The 16,649-nt window shown below is 37.6% G+C and overlaps 1 protein-coding gene across 2 annotated transcripts in view; it reads left to right on the top strand.

The window, feature by feature from the left end:
• chico overlaps positions 1 to 16,649 on the top strand; it is a 32,919-nt gene that overhangs the window by 8,932 nt on the left and 7,338 nt on the right. For both annotated transcript variants that reach the window (XM_079820320.1, XM_079820319.1), the window contains exons 2-3: positions 8,343 to 8,440; positions 14,465 to 14,528. In XM_079820320.1, the coding sequence (XP_079676446.1) occupies positions 8,343 to 8,440; positions 14,465 to 14,528 (162 nt within the window). The remainder of the gene's footprint in view (positions 1 to 8,342; positions 8,441 to 14,464; positions 14,529 to 16,649) is intronic.

The raw sequence follows: 16,649 nt of genomic DNA, 5'->3' as shown, positions 1-16,649 counted from the left end.
CGGCCTTGCAAAAAAATCGAATTTTTTCAAAAAAATCGGAATTGAGCATTAAGCCCTGCAGTGTGAACGCAGCCTTAGTGTTGGTGTGACCGGTCTGAATTTCGCGCGGGATTGCACATAATTATACTCATTGCCGTAGATTTGGCGCTCGCATCTTAAGCGCACACACATACCGTAATAAAGCCGCCTCTTACATACAAGTGCAAAAATGAGCTCCTTTTTCCAGCTTATTAATGGTCAAATACACTAAAAAATGTCTCAATGCCCATCTTGGTGTGTATTAACGTAAACACAGTCGTAAACAGTTCAGGAAGAATGTGTAACAGGAACAGTGTTTGGGATCCATGCGTGCGTCAGGTCTTAAAAGGACAGCAGTTATTTGTTATTCAAACTACAAAAAGACAAATGATCACTTACTGCTGCTCTTGACTGATAACTTGTGTAACTCATTCATCTGCATTTCATTTTTTACAATGAAGATTATCCAATGTTTTTTTTTTTGATTACTAAGTTTCTTACCTGAATACTGTTAGACCGACCTGAAAAAATAAAGCAGTCTATTTCATTTGTATCTTTATTCTATTGTATTGTTCTTATTTTATTACTGTTTACTCGTCTTTTTAAATTCAATTTGAAATCAAGCTTCCTTGTGCTGTATGTAAGCCATTGCAACAAAATTAGTTAGCAAATATCCGTGAGATAATTGTAATGGTAATTAATCAACGTTTAGATATGAGAAAAAGCTTAAAAGCTGTATCATATAAAGTGTTCTCTTCAGAATATTTTTTTAATTTCCTAGCCCTAGACTTTCAATAGACGGAGAAAAAAATTATATATATTAAAAATATCTATTTGACAGTATATGCAAAGTTTTTTTCCCTGTGGTATTGAATATCAATACTTTTTTAGGTATCGTATCGAAGTTAGAAATTCCAGTATCGTGACAACACTAGTAAGTAGAGCGAGCGTTTTCATTTAATTCCTATGGAAGTTGAGTTTCACGCTCGAGCTTGACGCTCTGGTACGGTTCAGTATGTGCTATGTTCAGGGAATAAAGAACCACTGTCAAATAAAAGAAAATAAGAAAAAATAATCAAACTGTAAGCAACAGCATAAATACAACTGAGCAAAGATTCAAGCAATCAAACTATATGAAGTAGGGATGCCACAATTCTCAATATAATGAACCGTTCGGTACGGCATTCACGGTTCAATACGCGCTTGTGAACTGCGTTTTTTTCGGTTTTGCATTTAATTAATTATTTTTCTACAAATTCTATCATTTGCCTCCATCCCAATATACTGAACAACGCGACATACATTCACATCACACGTTAGTGGTAGAGTTATACTCACGGAACACTATAGTCATTCACAATCACGACAGTTCATTATTTGCATGCATTTTAAAGCCTTGCCGGTTTCATTCGCGTGCGCGGTTTTAACATGCGCTTTTCAGAGCGCGTGCACTAAACGCCTGTCAAACACGTGATTACTGGACTAAATAGTCGTCTTACTGCGCTAATACTGTCAAATACACACAAGGTTAACATAAACACAGTCGGTTATGTCTAAAGTGAAAGTAAAATCGCGTGTGTCTATTAGATGCACGCAGGTCTTACATTGACAGCAGCAGCCTATAGTGAACACGCTGTCCCACCTCTAAAATTATTTCATTATTTACTCACTCTAATATTGTTTCAAACCTGTTTTCATTTCTCGAAGAAAGAATTTTCATTTTTGAGTGAACTATTCCTTTAATGTTATTACAACAACAAAAGACAAAGAGAAAATCACTCATTGCTCTTGACTGAAAAACTAATACAGTAACTTTAATAAGAATCAATGTATATTTTATAGTGAAGTCTATGTAGTGTTTTATTTTCATTCATTCAATTTCATACTTTAATGCTGCTGTACAGCTCTGAGCTGCCAGTGTAAATCTTTATATATATAAATATATATATTAGGGCTGTCAAAAAATGAATCGCGATTAATCACATCCAAAATAAAAGTTTGTGTTTACATAATATATTTGTGTGTACTCTGTATAATTATGTATATATAAATACAAACACATTCATGTATATTTAATTCACATTCATACTTGTTATATTTAAGAAATATTTGCATGTATATACATTTATATAATTTATATTATATATAAACATAAATATTTTATATATAACTGTAATACATTTTTCTTAAATATATACATGCTTGTGTGTTTTTATATATAAATAATAATTATACACAGTACACACACATATATTATATAAACACAAACTTTTATTTTGGATGAGATTAATTGCGATTAATCTTTTGACAGCCCTATATATATATATATATATATATATATATATATATATATATATATATATATATATATATATATATATATATATCTTTTATATTATACAATACACTAGGAATAAATACAAGGGTTTTTTTTAAGTAAAGTTTTAAGTTTAAGTAAGGTTTTTCAATTCTTTTAAGTAAAATAAAGAAAGAGGATTGCAATAAAAAAGTCTTTTTTTCTCCTTAACCTCTTGCTGTTCCTGTCGCCTAAGAATAGAATGACAAAAAAATTGTGACAAGCCATCCGAACCGAACCGAAAACCGTGGTTAAAAACCGAGGTATGTATTGAACCGTGGACTAACTGTATTGTTGCATATAAAGCTATTATCGGCCGATAATGATCGGCCCTTAATGTGGTTGCTTCTTCTTTGTGGTTGCTGAGGTATTGCTGTGTAAATTGTAAGTACAGTCTCATCTCTCTTCAACAAGCCGGATGATTGTAGTAGCCTACAAAAGAGTTGCGTGCCAAAGTTAATTACTTAGTGTTTGGGTTTGTTCAAGTCTCTAACCCTCAGTATGAGCAATAATAATAGTGATGCTTGACTTGGCAAACACTACAAGGATTTTACAGTCTGATGCCATGGACAAACTTCTTAACTTCCACAAAGAACCCTCGTCTAGTGCTTTAGAAACCATCCAGACATACCAGTGCTTTAACGAAACCAGAAGCCAAAACACTGATCTGAAGAATCGAAACGTCAAGAATACAGATCTCCATATAACAACTCGATGATAAACGGCTATTTTTAGCACCACACACACATCACAGTTCATGCGATGATGATTCATCAGAAATTCGAAGAAATTGTCGGTCCGTTGGCGTTTTCTGTGAAGTTGCACGCAAGTTTTTTTCTTTTATGCTTCTCAGCTCATGATGATTGTTTCATTTCACTTTTGAATTCTGTTAGAAACCCACTAATCAGCTGTGAACGTTTAGCAGGAATGTGTGTGTGAGACGTGTGTTTGTACAGGAGCAGGTGCACGAGAGACGTGTGTGTGCTTCTTATGCAGTCAAATATCAGTCACATGATCTCTCTCTCATCACTTATCTTTGTTTATGTACGTAGGGGTGTTTGCTAAGGCAAGCATAACGGCTATTATTGCATATACATACAGGAGTTAATGATTGAAATTAGTGCTGCATGATTTAGGGGGAAAAATGTATTGCATTTTTTTTAAACAAAAATTTTGATTGCGACGTGAAATGCAATTTAAATAAAAAACAAAAAAGCTCTAGTTTTGCTCTGCTTGTTTTAGGGTTGCACAATTTTGCCAAAAAGCTTGTGATTTATATATCAGTATGGCTGTAGTAGTAGTAGTAATAATAATAATGATAAAGAAATATTCACTGTAAAATAAATAAATCTGTCAATAAAATCACTTAAGTATTTAAGAAAAAAATATATAATGTACAACTCTAAAATTACAATACTAATTTGTATTATAATACCAATGTTTAAGGACTGCACTTATCTCTGAAACGTATGTATGTATGTATTTATTTATTTAAATACATACATTAATTTTTATTTATTTCAATCGTAGCCTTCGTGATTTGCCAATCACACTAAGCCGTATCACAATTTCAGTTTTAGTTAGATTAATTCTACAGCCCTAATTTTAACAAACATTTGGCCTGTAGCTCACCTATACAGACGTGAATGTTTCTTCAAGTCATAGTTTAGGGGTTGGCTGTTATTTATGATTTCACCATATCATAACATTTTCTGACTTGGGCCAATATGCAGTATCCTAAAAACTAGCATCCGCCTATCATGCAGAACAACCACAAAGAAGCACCCTGGCAAACACACTGCAACAATCACATGGCAATGTGCCATCAACCACTCAAAACACCTTAACAACTGCATAACAACGCCATGGCAACACCCTAGCAACCTAAGTCATTATTGTGGCAGTGAGCCTTTTGTTTTACAAGCAAAAGCTCAATTTTCGATCCAGTTTTAAATGTTTTTTTTTCTGTGTTTCTGCTGAGTATGAGACTCTCGTTCTCAGACACACACACACACACACATAGCAGTCTGGGTTCATTATGTGTGTATTGTGTTGAGGGTGGACAGGGGTCTGGAAGACATTATTAAGGACAACTGAATTAACAAGACCCCCCTCTCAGTACAACACCCCCAACAGAGAGAGAGGTTAATCCCCCCCGGCACACACACAGGCACACACGCTTTCATATTCTCTGAAATAATCACACACACACATACTCACTCTCTCTCTCTGCTGTGTGTGTGTGTGTGTGTGTGTGTGCTCAACCACCGCCACCACACCCCGCTGCTGCTGCTGCTGCTAATGTGTTTGTGAACCACTGAAAGATCAGTCATACTGTGTAAACGCACATACACATACACATACACACACACACGTATATACGCTTGCACACATGAGCTGGAGTGTAATTGCGAGACTGTTTTTGTCTGCGGCACGCTCAACTCCCCCTCAAAACATCTCACTTCCTGTGCTACTAACACACACCAGCCGCAATTTTGGAGACAAAAAAGCAGATAAGACCCTGAGGGCTCTAAGTGTGTGTGTGTGTGTGTGTGTGTGTGTGTGTGTGTGTGTGTGTGCGTGCAGCAGATGTCTGGGTCACTCAGGCCAAAGTCCCTCATTAGCATCACAAAGGGGGCAACAGCAGAGCCTTTAGCCCTGCCAGCCGCCAGAGGAGAAAGAGATTTTATTCCATTTCGTTTTTCTGTTTTATTCTAGATATTTTCATTTTATTTTTCAATCTAGATGCTTTATTTTATTTATTTATTTTTTTCTGTTTTATTATAAAGACTTTATTTTATTTCTCTCTCTCTATATTTATATATTCATATACACCGACCAGGCATAACATTTATGTCCTAATATTGTGTTGGTCCCCCTTTTGCTGCCAAAACAGCCCTGACCTGTGGAGGCATGGACTCCACTAGACCCCTGAAGATGTGCTGTGGTATCTGGCACCAAGATGTTAGCAGCAGATCCTTTAAGTCCTGTAAGTTGCGAGGTGGAGTCTCCATGGAGCGGACTTGTTTGTTCAGCACATCCCACAGATGCTCGATTGGATTGAAATTTGGGGAATTTGGAGGCCAAGTCAACGCCTCAAACTTGTTGTGCTCCTCAAACCATTCCTTCGGCGGTGGGCAGGGGTCAGCATGGGCACCCTGACTGGTCTGCGGCTATGCCGCCCCATACGCAACAAACTGCAATGAACTGTGTATTCTGACACCTTTCTATCAGAACCAGCATTAACTTCTTGAGCAATTTGAGCTACAGTAGCTCGTCTGTTTGGACCACACAAGCCAGCCTTCACTCGCCACGTGCATCAATGAGCCTTGGCCGCCCATGACCCAATCGTCTAGCCATCACAATTTAAAGGATTAGTTCACTTTCAAATAAACTTTTGCTTATAATTTACTCACCCCCTTGTCATCCAAGATATCCATGTCTTTCTGTCTTCAGTCGAAAAGAAATGAAGATTTTTGATGAAAACATTTCAGGATCTTTCTCCATATAATGGAAGTCAATAGCCTCCAAACGGTTCAAGGTCCAAATGAGAGGTTCAGTACAGCTTCAAAAGGGCTTTAAACCACATCAAACGGTACCAGACGATCAATAAGGGTCTTATCTAGCGAAACGATCGGTCATTTTTTTTTAAATGTATAAAGTTAAAGTTTTAGAAGCACAAATGCTCGCCTTGCTCTGTTCAGCGATGCGCGCTCGTGACGTCACGTAAAATGCAATTCTTTTCGACTGAAGACAGAAAGACATGGATATCATGGATGACATGGGGGTGAGTAAATTATCAGCAAAAGTTTAATTGAAAGTGAACTAATCCTTTAAGTATTTTTCCGGCTTCTAACACATCAACTTTGAGGACAAAATGTTCACTTGCTACACACACACACACACACACACACACGCGCGTATTAAGATATTTTCTGAAGAAAATATGAGGGATGCTTGCTTGTGTAAAACTCGCTTACTGTCACAATTACTGGTGTGCACATTGAGACATGCTTGAACTAGTTGCAGATGCTTCGGCAAATTTTCTTCAAGAGAGCAAAAGAATGCATGTGCAATACATCACACTTATCCTGCAAGCACATTTTTCTTATTTACCCTGGTCTGTGCAAATTGGTGCATAAACGTGTTGCGTGCACCACACAACTTTAAGCGCAAGGCGGCGACCTTCTGCCCTGCTTAAGGTGTTCTGACTGGAGTTTAGTGCATCGATAATGACATGCCAATAAAGCACATTAAAACTGAGAATAATTCTGGGAGGAGGAGGAGGAGGAGGAGGAGGAGGAGGAGGAGGAGGAGGAGGAGGAGGAGGAGGAGGAGGAGGAGGAGGAGGAGGAGGAGGAGGAGGAGGAGGAGGAGGAGGAGGAGGAGGAGGAGGAGGTTCAGCCTTGTGTGTTCAGGGGTCACAGGTGATGCTGCTGTTTCTCTTCCTCTAATTGATTTCTAATAGCAGGCATAGACTAGAGGGATTTACTGAAACACACACACACACACACGTCTCTCCCTGGAGACTCAATCATCCACAGGAGGAGAGACATGGAGGGATGAGGAGAATGGGAAAGGTTCTTCACTTTACCTTTTTAATGCATTTTCATAAAACAGATAGTTCTGGCTATGGCCATTGTAAAATGGTAAATACAAAAATATCACATTCATTAAATTTTGCATTAATGTGCCAAATCTACAGGTACATAATATCACCTACAGTTTGGTGAATAAACAGTTTTTCCTCTTAATAATAATAATAATAATAACAATTACCTTGTAGCTTAAATATATTATTATTATTATTATTATTATTACAATCACTTCGGGAGAAATCACAAAGAAATGCTCAGAAGAGGATGGATGGAGGACTGTATGGCAATACCATATTTAAAGAGCTGTAATATTTAAGTTACTTTATTTATTTTTTATATATATATGTTTTAATTTATAGTTTGTTTTAACCTTTATGCATGCAGTTGGCATCATTCAAGAAATGGGATCTTTCATATTCTTTCTGTTTAATAATAATAATAAATATTTGTATGTGTGGTCATGGTCAACCCTACGTTGCGGGGGACATTTTTTGGACCCCATGAGGAAATTGTTTTTTGAAAATGTAAAAATGCAGACTTTTTTCTTTGATGGGTAGGGTTAGTGTTAGGGCATAGAATATATATACAGTTTGTACAGTATAAAAATCATTATGTCTATGGAAAAATTCCCCATAAAACATAACTCAACATGCTTTATGGTCACAGTCGTTTGAAAGCAGACAGATTCACGTGTGTGTGAGTGAACTCAGCTTGGATGTTTTGTTCTGCCTCTATATTCATCCTCTGGGGGCCAATTGTATTTAAACACACACACACACACACACGTCCAGCAATTTCTGTGTGAATCTGTCTGCTTTCAAACGACTGTGACCATAAAGCCCGCTGAGCACAGAAACATATCCAGTTTCTCTGTTTCTAAGGTGTGTTGTTCCTGTCTGTCTGGTCTTAAGGTCTCTAGTCAGTGACCCCTGGTAAAGCAGGTCGGAGGTGAAAAGCCAATGGCTCTTCTATTCTATTTTTGCAAGGCTTTAATTTCAGCCTGACCTGACAAGCTCACCTCAGACACGAGATATTATCACGGTCTCAGTTGTGGCGTTTAGAAGAATTGTTTTAATCTGTTTGCAGAAATGAATGTTATTGAGAAGGGACACCACAGGCTAAATCTGATCAAAATAATTATCATGGCTGGGCTTTGCTTTTTTTTCTATGATCATAACATGTTGTTTGTTTATGCTTTTTTTATGCATTTTGTTTATTTTAGCATCAGTTAAGTCTTGATAACTGGAAAAGAAGAGTTTTAACAATTGAATTATGGTTCAATGTGTTAACCAACTTCCTAGCTAACGCTTAGGTTGTTCATTAGTCACTGTCGAAATCTAATCTCTCATCTATTGCCTTTTGTTTTTCAGGCTTCGTCTCAATCAGCACAGGCGCTCAAATTCACCACATCAGACTCATGTGATCGCATCAAAGACGAGTTTCAGTTCCTGCAGGCACAATATCACAGGTATGCCGAGCACTCGTACACCACCGTTTGAAGGTTTGGGGTCAGTAGGGTTCATTTTGGAATTAAATTAATATTTTTATTCTGCAAGGATGCATTAAATTAAACAAAGGTGACAGTAAATAAATGTATAGTGCTACAGATGATTGTTTCTTGAGCAGCAAATCAGCCTATAAGAATGATTTCTGAATTTCTCTTCTGATGGAGAAATTCGCGCCACACACACTGTATGCAAGTATAGGTCTCTGCAGGATAGTAATAGGAGTTACTAGATCAGTGGGTGAGGCCATAAACAGAGGGGCGTTTTTCACTGCTTTACCTGATTTGCTCACGTCACAGTGTGGGTGGGGTTGGGTGAAGGGGATCATTTTCATTGCATGGTTTATAAACACCCATCAGTTTGAAAACACCCACAAATTTCGAAACGCCCACTTTTGTACCATACAGACCCCATACTCAGTGCACTGACCCTCGCGTATGGCAGTATGAATGGCAGTATAACCCAGACAGCTTTACAGGCACATACCAACATAAATACAACAAAACCAAGATGCATATGAAATAAACAGTGCTTTTTAGGTTGGTTTATCAGTTTTCGGGTACAGAAATAAAGTAAACAAATGTTAAATAACACTGCATATTCTTCACTGTATAACTGAAATACATATATTATTATTACATTGAGACATAGTTAAATTCTACACTACAACAATAATATATTTCTGTGAATTTATTCAAGTTAAAACAAACTTTTATTTTGACGGGTTGCCGTGAAGACCTCCGAGTTTCTTTGTGTGTGTGTTTATGATATGACGATAAATTTGGTCAAATGATTCATGTCCTCGTATATTGAGGCGGCAGAGGCTGAAAACACAGCAAGCGTTGTGTGTGTGTGTGTGTCTGCGCCATTCATTCACACAGCGCATGCAGGATTAATTCAAATAGTCTTTTTGCGGCTTAATAATCACAGACACTAGTATATATAGCGATTTGATTTAAGTGTACTGACCTACTTTTTATTTATTCATCAAAACTTTGACAAATTCCGTGACATTCCGCATTATACAGTGAATTCCCTTTTTATGAACCGCGGAAATCATAGGGCCCTATACATATTAATCCTTATGAAAGTTACAAAAGATATTTAGTCAAGAGTAGTGAGCGACTATTTTAATTATTTTTGTCTTTTGTTGTTTGATTAACATTAAAGGCACAATATGTAAGATTTTTGGATTAAAATATCCAAAAACCACTTGAACAGTGTTATATATTTTGTTGACTTGTGTAGTATTCCAGATGTTTCCAAAGTTTAAATCCAGAGAAATACGCAATTTTAACCAGGACACCGACCGTGTCTGTGCGTCGCCTATTAATGACATCATACCTGCGTTACCCTCGATTTCCCTCGGTTTTATTTTGTTGAAACGATGGAAACACCAAAGATGTTTTAATATATTATGTTTTATGAGAAATTACTGTTTGGTTATATTTATAGGCCGAAAACAAATTATTGTGCAGTAATACAGCATTTTCTCCATCATAAAATATGATTTAAAATGAATTTTCGGCTATTTAGCAACACAAGCCATCCAGGATTTATTAAAAGGATATTCTAATATTGATCTAGCTCACTGCAGTGTGCAACAAGTGTCTCATGGCAGCCGTTGAGTGGACGCACCGAGTAACGTTATAATATAATTTTCAACACACTCCGATTTATCTAATATGATAAAGCAGTGCTGCGTTACCCCACACACACTTGACCGGAAGACCACAGCGCCAACTGTGGCATAATAAAAGCTGTCGCCATGCGTCATGCTCGTCTCTCAATAGCAATCGCTCCAGCAGTCTCCACAGCACTCGGCCCTGATCTGCTTCATACTACAGTAACATTAATAATCTCATCCATGAACATGATTTCTGCCCGAGTCCCGTCTCAATTCTTTTCCACCGGATGTGAGGTGAAGACGAGATCTCCCAAGATTCTGCGCTCAATCTCGGCGTCATTAAGCTACGCCTTTGTTTTGAATAGTGATGCACCGATCATGATTTTACATGGCCAATTCCGATACCGATTTTTTTTTTCAAGAAAACTGTCCAATTCCGATAGCGATTTTCGAAAAAAAAAAAGAAAAAAAAATTACACAATAAAATAGTGAAAGTATACATGAACAAGATGTTTATTTGGTATTTAACAGGCTAAATTGGCTTTTGGCTAATTAAAACAAGTCCGCAATCTGAAATTAACGGGAAATTTAATTGGAAATTAAAAGGCTGAAAGGTGAAATTAAAGGCAACAACTGCATATTCTGCAATCCAAACAAAGATGTTACTTAAATCAGCATTTGTTTTTAAATTCAGTGTAAAGAAAAAGTCTTTACCAGTGAAATTCAATAAAACCAAAGTATATAATTGTTCCAAAATGTTAAATCAAATAATGTTTAGTGCAACGTAAAAACTAAGATGCTACAGCAGGTGCTTTTTAAATCAAATTAAGTCAATGTAATTTTAAGGTAAAATAAAAATGATCATCCTATAGGCTACAGAACTGATAGTATTTCATTTCAAAAGTGCATGCATGTTCTTCTTTGGCTACAAAAAGAAGTATTTCGGCTTTGTCACAAGTTAGTCTGTTTCGTTCTCACCCGATCCAACACGTGAGAAGCTGAGCTGAACAAACGCTCACTATCTGCTTGTGCAGGCGCGGAGAGGTCAGCTTGCGCAACTTCAGCTCGCGCAGGAAAGCGGCTCTTCATTCCCTTCAGCATCTCGTCTCTTCCCTCAGTTCTCCAGTTTCCGTTTGTAACACACAAGTGACATGTTCGCGAATGATTGCAATATAGGCGTATGTGCACGCGGACACACTTCCGGAAAAATCGGCAGAAAAATACAAAGAAAACCGTCCGGTTGCCGATCGCGCGCTAGAAGTGAATACACCTCTTGTGGCGAAAACTACATAGTCTGCCTTTAAAATGCAGACAGCAGCGCAGCAGGAATATTAGATTAGGGGTTAATCTTGTTAATTCTTGCTAATTATGCAACAGACATTACACAGCTCAGTGCCTTCACGCAGTTAATTAATCAATAATCGGTTTGTTATATCGACTTTTTCATGCTATAGCCGATATGCCGATGGTTGTAAATTGATCAAAAATTGGCTGATGCACATCGGTGCATATCAAACTACTTTTGTGTAAAAGCTTTGGTATTAAACCGTAAGTTAAAGCAGGGGTTTTCAAACTTTATGATGCCAAGGACCCTAAAATATGATGAACCTTTTATGTGGGACCCCCTTCCTATCTATTTTATGAAAAAAACAGTTAAACTGTTAGATAAATAGCAAGAATGACATTATAAATACAACATAGTTTCCAAACTTAAATTAGCTTATTATACTTAATGTTGGATGTATAAACCTGAAGAAGAACATTTTCATTTAAAAATTATTTGTGTAAGCAACTTTCACAATTAATGTATGTAAGCAGCTTATGTACTACGTTTAGGAAACTGCCTTACAACCCCAGTGAGCAAGATAAAGGGGACTATATTGAGAAAAGAGAGAAACATTTAGAAATTATACACTTTATCCATTTTTGCGTTGTCTTTTTATTCTCTGAAATTTTCTGGGGACCCCAGTTTGAAAACCCCTGAGTTAAAGCACACACAACACGGAGAAGCACGGGCAGGTTCTCTCCTCCTCACTTTCACTCTACACTCTAAAAACACCCTGCCCGGATGAATTCCTCTCTGTGTCGGTCAAATGGTGTGAACGCGGCCCCTCCTGGAAAAGCTTCCTGTCATCATCTGTCAGCACCAGAGATAAGAGCGATCATGGAGGGCATCCGGCCATCACACATCACACAAACCACGGACAGAGGAAGGAAGAGGGAAATGGAGAAGGATAAACAAACGAGCGTGTTGATGTCTTTCAGATCCGCCGTTCCTACCAGACGATACTGCGGCACTTTTAGATTTTCTCTCGGTGTGTGTAAGCAATAACTCGGGTGTTTGTTTAAAAACAAATCACGGCGGCTTCACCTTGCAGCGCCACATCACTGAGTACATACTGAACGATGCTGACGAATGACGAATTATTCTGTGGAGCTGCTTGTGATTACATTGTTATTATTATTATTATTATTGCTTTAGTGATTAAAGACCTCATAAAATGTCTGACAAATGCAATTTTCTTTCCTGTGTTGATTTTTAGAGCGTTGGAATAAATGAGTAATTTGTTTCAACTAGTCAATAGGCTTTAGTTTACATCTCGGTCATAAACCATGATTTACTACTTGCTTTTAGTCGATGGCAAGTGATGTTGGGGGAAAGACATTCTCAGTGCATTCTTCTTTCATTTTTATATTCAAAATTTAGTACCACGAACAGAGACTGAATGTAAATCTGAAATGCACATACATTAGGTTTATTTTGTCAACTTTTAGGAGCGCATTAGCATATAGATGACATCCAAAGCTAATAGATATCCACTTATGTCAGCTTTTAGTGTAGTTATACACTAGCGTCATTGTTTGTTTAGCCGCAAATCAGCGTATTAGAATGATTTCTGACGGATCATGTGACACTCAAGACTGGAGTTATAATGCTGAAAATTCAGCTTTGATCACAGAATTGTAAGATGTTTGGATTAAAATATCCAAACACCAGCAGTGTTATGTATTTTGTTGACTTGTGTGCTTACATTATCACAAATGTTTCCAAGAATCTTTCAGAGAAATAAGCAATTTTAACCGGGACACGGACCGTGTGTCGCCTATCAATGACATCATACCAGCGTTACTAGCGGTTTTATTTTGTAGAAACCATGGAAATACCAAAGACGCTTTAATATTTCATGTGTTTTATTAGACAGGTGAGCAACTAGACATTCATCGACAGAAAACGAATCTTTGTTTTAAGGCTCAACATGTTTAGTCTTATTGTTTAAATCTGGTATTCTTGATTTACCGCGAGTACCATGTTTTACCATGCCTAATATTGATCTAGCTACTGCAGTGTGAACAATGCTCTCATAGTAGCCGAGGATCGAACGCACAGAGTAGCATTATAACAACTTTCAACACACTGAAATGTGTGTAATCTGATAAAACAGCGCTGTGTTACCCAACATACACATGAGCGGAAGAAGCGGAAACGCTCGTCTGCGGCAGAATAAAAGCCCCAGACTCCAGACCATATATATATATATACATACATTTATACACACACATTGATGCCTCATTAGCGGCCATTTCACTGAATATACATCACTATACGTAAGCTGTCCGCCATATTGGACCAGTCAAAGATGGTCTGTGACCATTCGAGACCAAGTATGCCATAGTTAGACCATAGTTAGATGCATGAATAACTATAAATAGACTTTAACAGATTAATTAAATTTCTACAATGACTAAATTATGATACGACTAAATTAACACAATACTACAAAACGAAGGCATCTGCTAACACGACTTTAAAAAGTTGCCATAGTAAAAGTAAAAACATTAAAAGTACCATAGTAAAACATGTAGTAATGTGTTAATACATAAAAACACACATATTCTCATCTGTGAAAGGTTTTCCCGTTTCATGCAATTTTGTGGCATCATTGATTCTTACTGTGAGTGACGACACGCTGACCGTTACAAGATGGCGGGTGCGCCAGTGTGTCTGGAGTGGCATCTACGTATACATATCTATGGTCCAAACAGGAAACTTGTTGTCATGGTGATAGAATGTTGCAGAATTCTCTTGGGTTTTTTTTCCCGCTTTAAGAGTGAAAGAGACAAAGTTAGGTAAAGTGCAGCTGACAGCCTCATTGAAATGTGTGTGTTAGGGTGAAATGCAAATATTTAAGCTGTCATTCAGACCATGAGAACTTCTCCATCTTTTCAATCACTTAAAGATGCATTGTAATTTTTCCTCCTAAGACACATTTTACAAGAAATGAATAGTACATCTTATTCTGCCTTGTGTTTTTCTCTCTCTCTCTCTCTCTCTCTCTCTCTCTCTCTCTCTGTGTCTCAGTCTGAAGTTGGAATGTGATAAACTGGCGAGTGAGAAATCTGAAATGCAGCGTCATTACATAATGGTGAGTAAAGCATGCCTAGTAAAAGTTTTATTAGGCCTATTTCTTTCTATAGTCTTTTATTTAGTTCTTATATGCGCATTTCTTACCCCTTTTTTTTGCCTTTAGCTCTTATATATCCAGAAAAGTGCTATATAAATAAGCCATATTTTTCCGTTCTCGAATTCATTTAATTGAATCTTTTTCCTTTTTTGTTTTGTCTGTAACCCTGTGGGCGTCTGCAGTAATTCACACACAAGCGTCTCATTGATCAGTTGTATCATGGGTCATAAGTGTGCACAAGCGTATTGACGTCTTCCTGACGGATCAATGTGACTGTGTTTCTGTAACAGCTGTGTCTGAGCGGGACCGCAGAGATTTGAGTGATCTGCTGCTTTAGCCCAGAGCAAAGCTTCTAGCGCCGAGCCTAAATCACGGCTGAGTCGGTCTCAAGTTTCAGGAGGAATACTAGATAAAGATCTTTAATGAATTTAAAGATTTTGACTGTCAGTGCTCCACTGTTTTTGCTTGCTTCTCTCCACACTCTTTTGTAATGCCTCTTTTGGACACAGAATGAATTTCTTTTTGACATTTAAGATGTCCCAATTGACTTAAATTCACAATACAAAATGGGAATCACTTAGGGCCCTGTCATACAGCCGGTGCGAAGCAAGTGTTTTTTCCTAGTCTCAGCCCGACGCAGTTGTCGTTTTCACATCCAGTGCCTCGTTGTTTAAATAGCAAATGCACCCGTGCCCATCTGTTCACCCACGGGCGTGCTCGTCTGAAAACCAGGTGTGTTCAGGCGCATTGTTGGCGAGTTGCTATTTTGAGGAACTGAAAACGACTGCGCCATTGACCAACAAAAACCTGGGTCAATAGTGCAGTATTTTTTGTGTTATTTAAAGGATGTGTTAGTAATATGCGCCTATAGGAGGGTTCACAACACGCGTACACTCTGCTTATTACACACACCGCACCACACAAACATGCCAAGTATGAAAAATAAAAGGATTACAATGTAAAAGATTATTATTGTGTATGTAAAGTTAAAAATGCCTACGTATAATAGATAGTCATTGCATGTGTTTGGAGTAATGATGAATGAAATTAGCTACTTATTTAACCAATCGTAGCAATACACACAAACTCGTCAGGTTGAGGGTGTCTATATTCCGCCATGTAAATAGCAAATTCGCCATGGCTTTTAAAGGGAATGGGAGATGAGACTCTGATTGGTTTGTTGCACGTTATGCCCAAAACACACCCATGACTCAATTGACCTATCTGTAAGCCCCTCCCCTCGAACGACCAAGTCCCCTCCCCTCCAATGGCAGTTGAGTATCAGTGGCACGGCGACCGGAACTCGGACATCTTTAGGTTTCAGCGCCATAGAGAAACATTGGAGAATCCGAAGCTCTCATTGGTTTGATAGTGTTTATGCTACAAATTTTGAGGTTTATAAAGCGGGAAATTAACGCAAATTAAATGTTATTATTAAATGAATCAACAAAGATAATCAAATCAGTCATTTGGAAACTTTCTTGTGCAAAGTAATTTCAGCAATACTCCTTTCTTTAGCTCTCAAAATGAGCAAATTGCTTCTGCCTTCAAAAGACATCGCACATGCACTATAAAAGCATCTGCGCGCTCAGATTCAACACTTATGCTTTCGCTTCGAGACAGCTGACGGAAATCACTGCACATGTCTTTTTAAACCTTGCCAATTTGAACATGCGAGCGATTTTATAGCATTTCGTAATACATGTGATGGGAAGCCTAAAGAGCTTGCGCATTACAAATGAAGTTGTTTTTCCTTAGTCAAATACACACAAAATCTTTATTAATTTGTTTTGGGCGTGTTGAGTGAGATTCAACTGCTGTATTCATTTTGTTCCTCTCTGTTGCCACATTTGCCGGTTTCGCGCAAGTTTGGGTAGTGTTTTTTAACTTCAGAACAGCAGCATATACCGAAATGAGAAAAATCATGATATCGTACCGTTTGAAATAAAATATATACTGGTATTTTCCCAGTACCGGTATACCGCCCATCCCTATTTTATAGTCTACGGGTAGTGAAAGGGAGAGCTAACGTTAACAGGTTATCAAAGTTGTTTTGCAGATACAACGTTTATAGTTTATTAG

This window comes from Gobio gobio (assembly GCF_949357685.1).
Source record: "Gobio gobio genome assembly, chromosome: 6".
Classification (NCBI taxonomy): domain Eukaryota; kingdom Metazoa; phylum Chordata; class Actinopteri; order Cypriniformes; family Gobionidae; genus Gobio; species Gobio gobio.
This window is presented reverse-complemented; position numbering and strand designations above follow the sequence as displayed.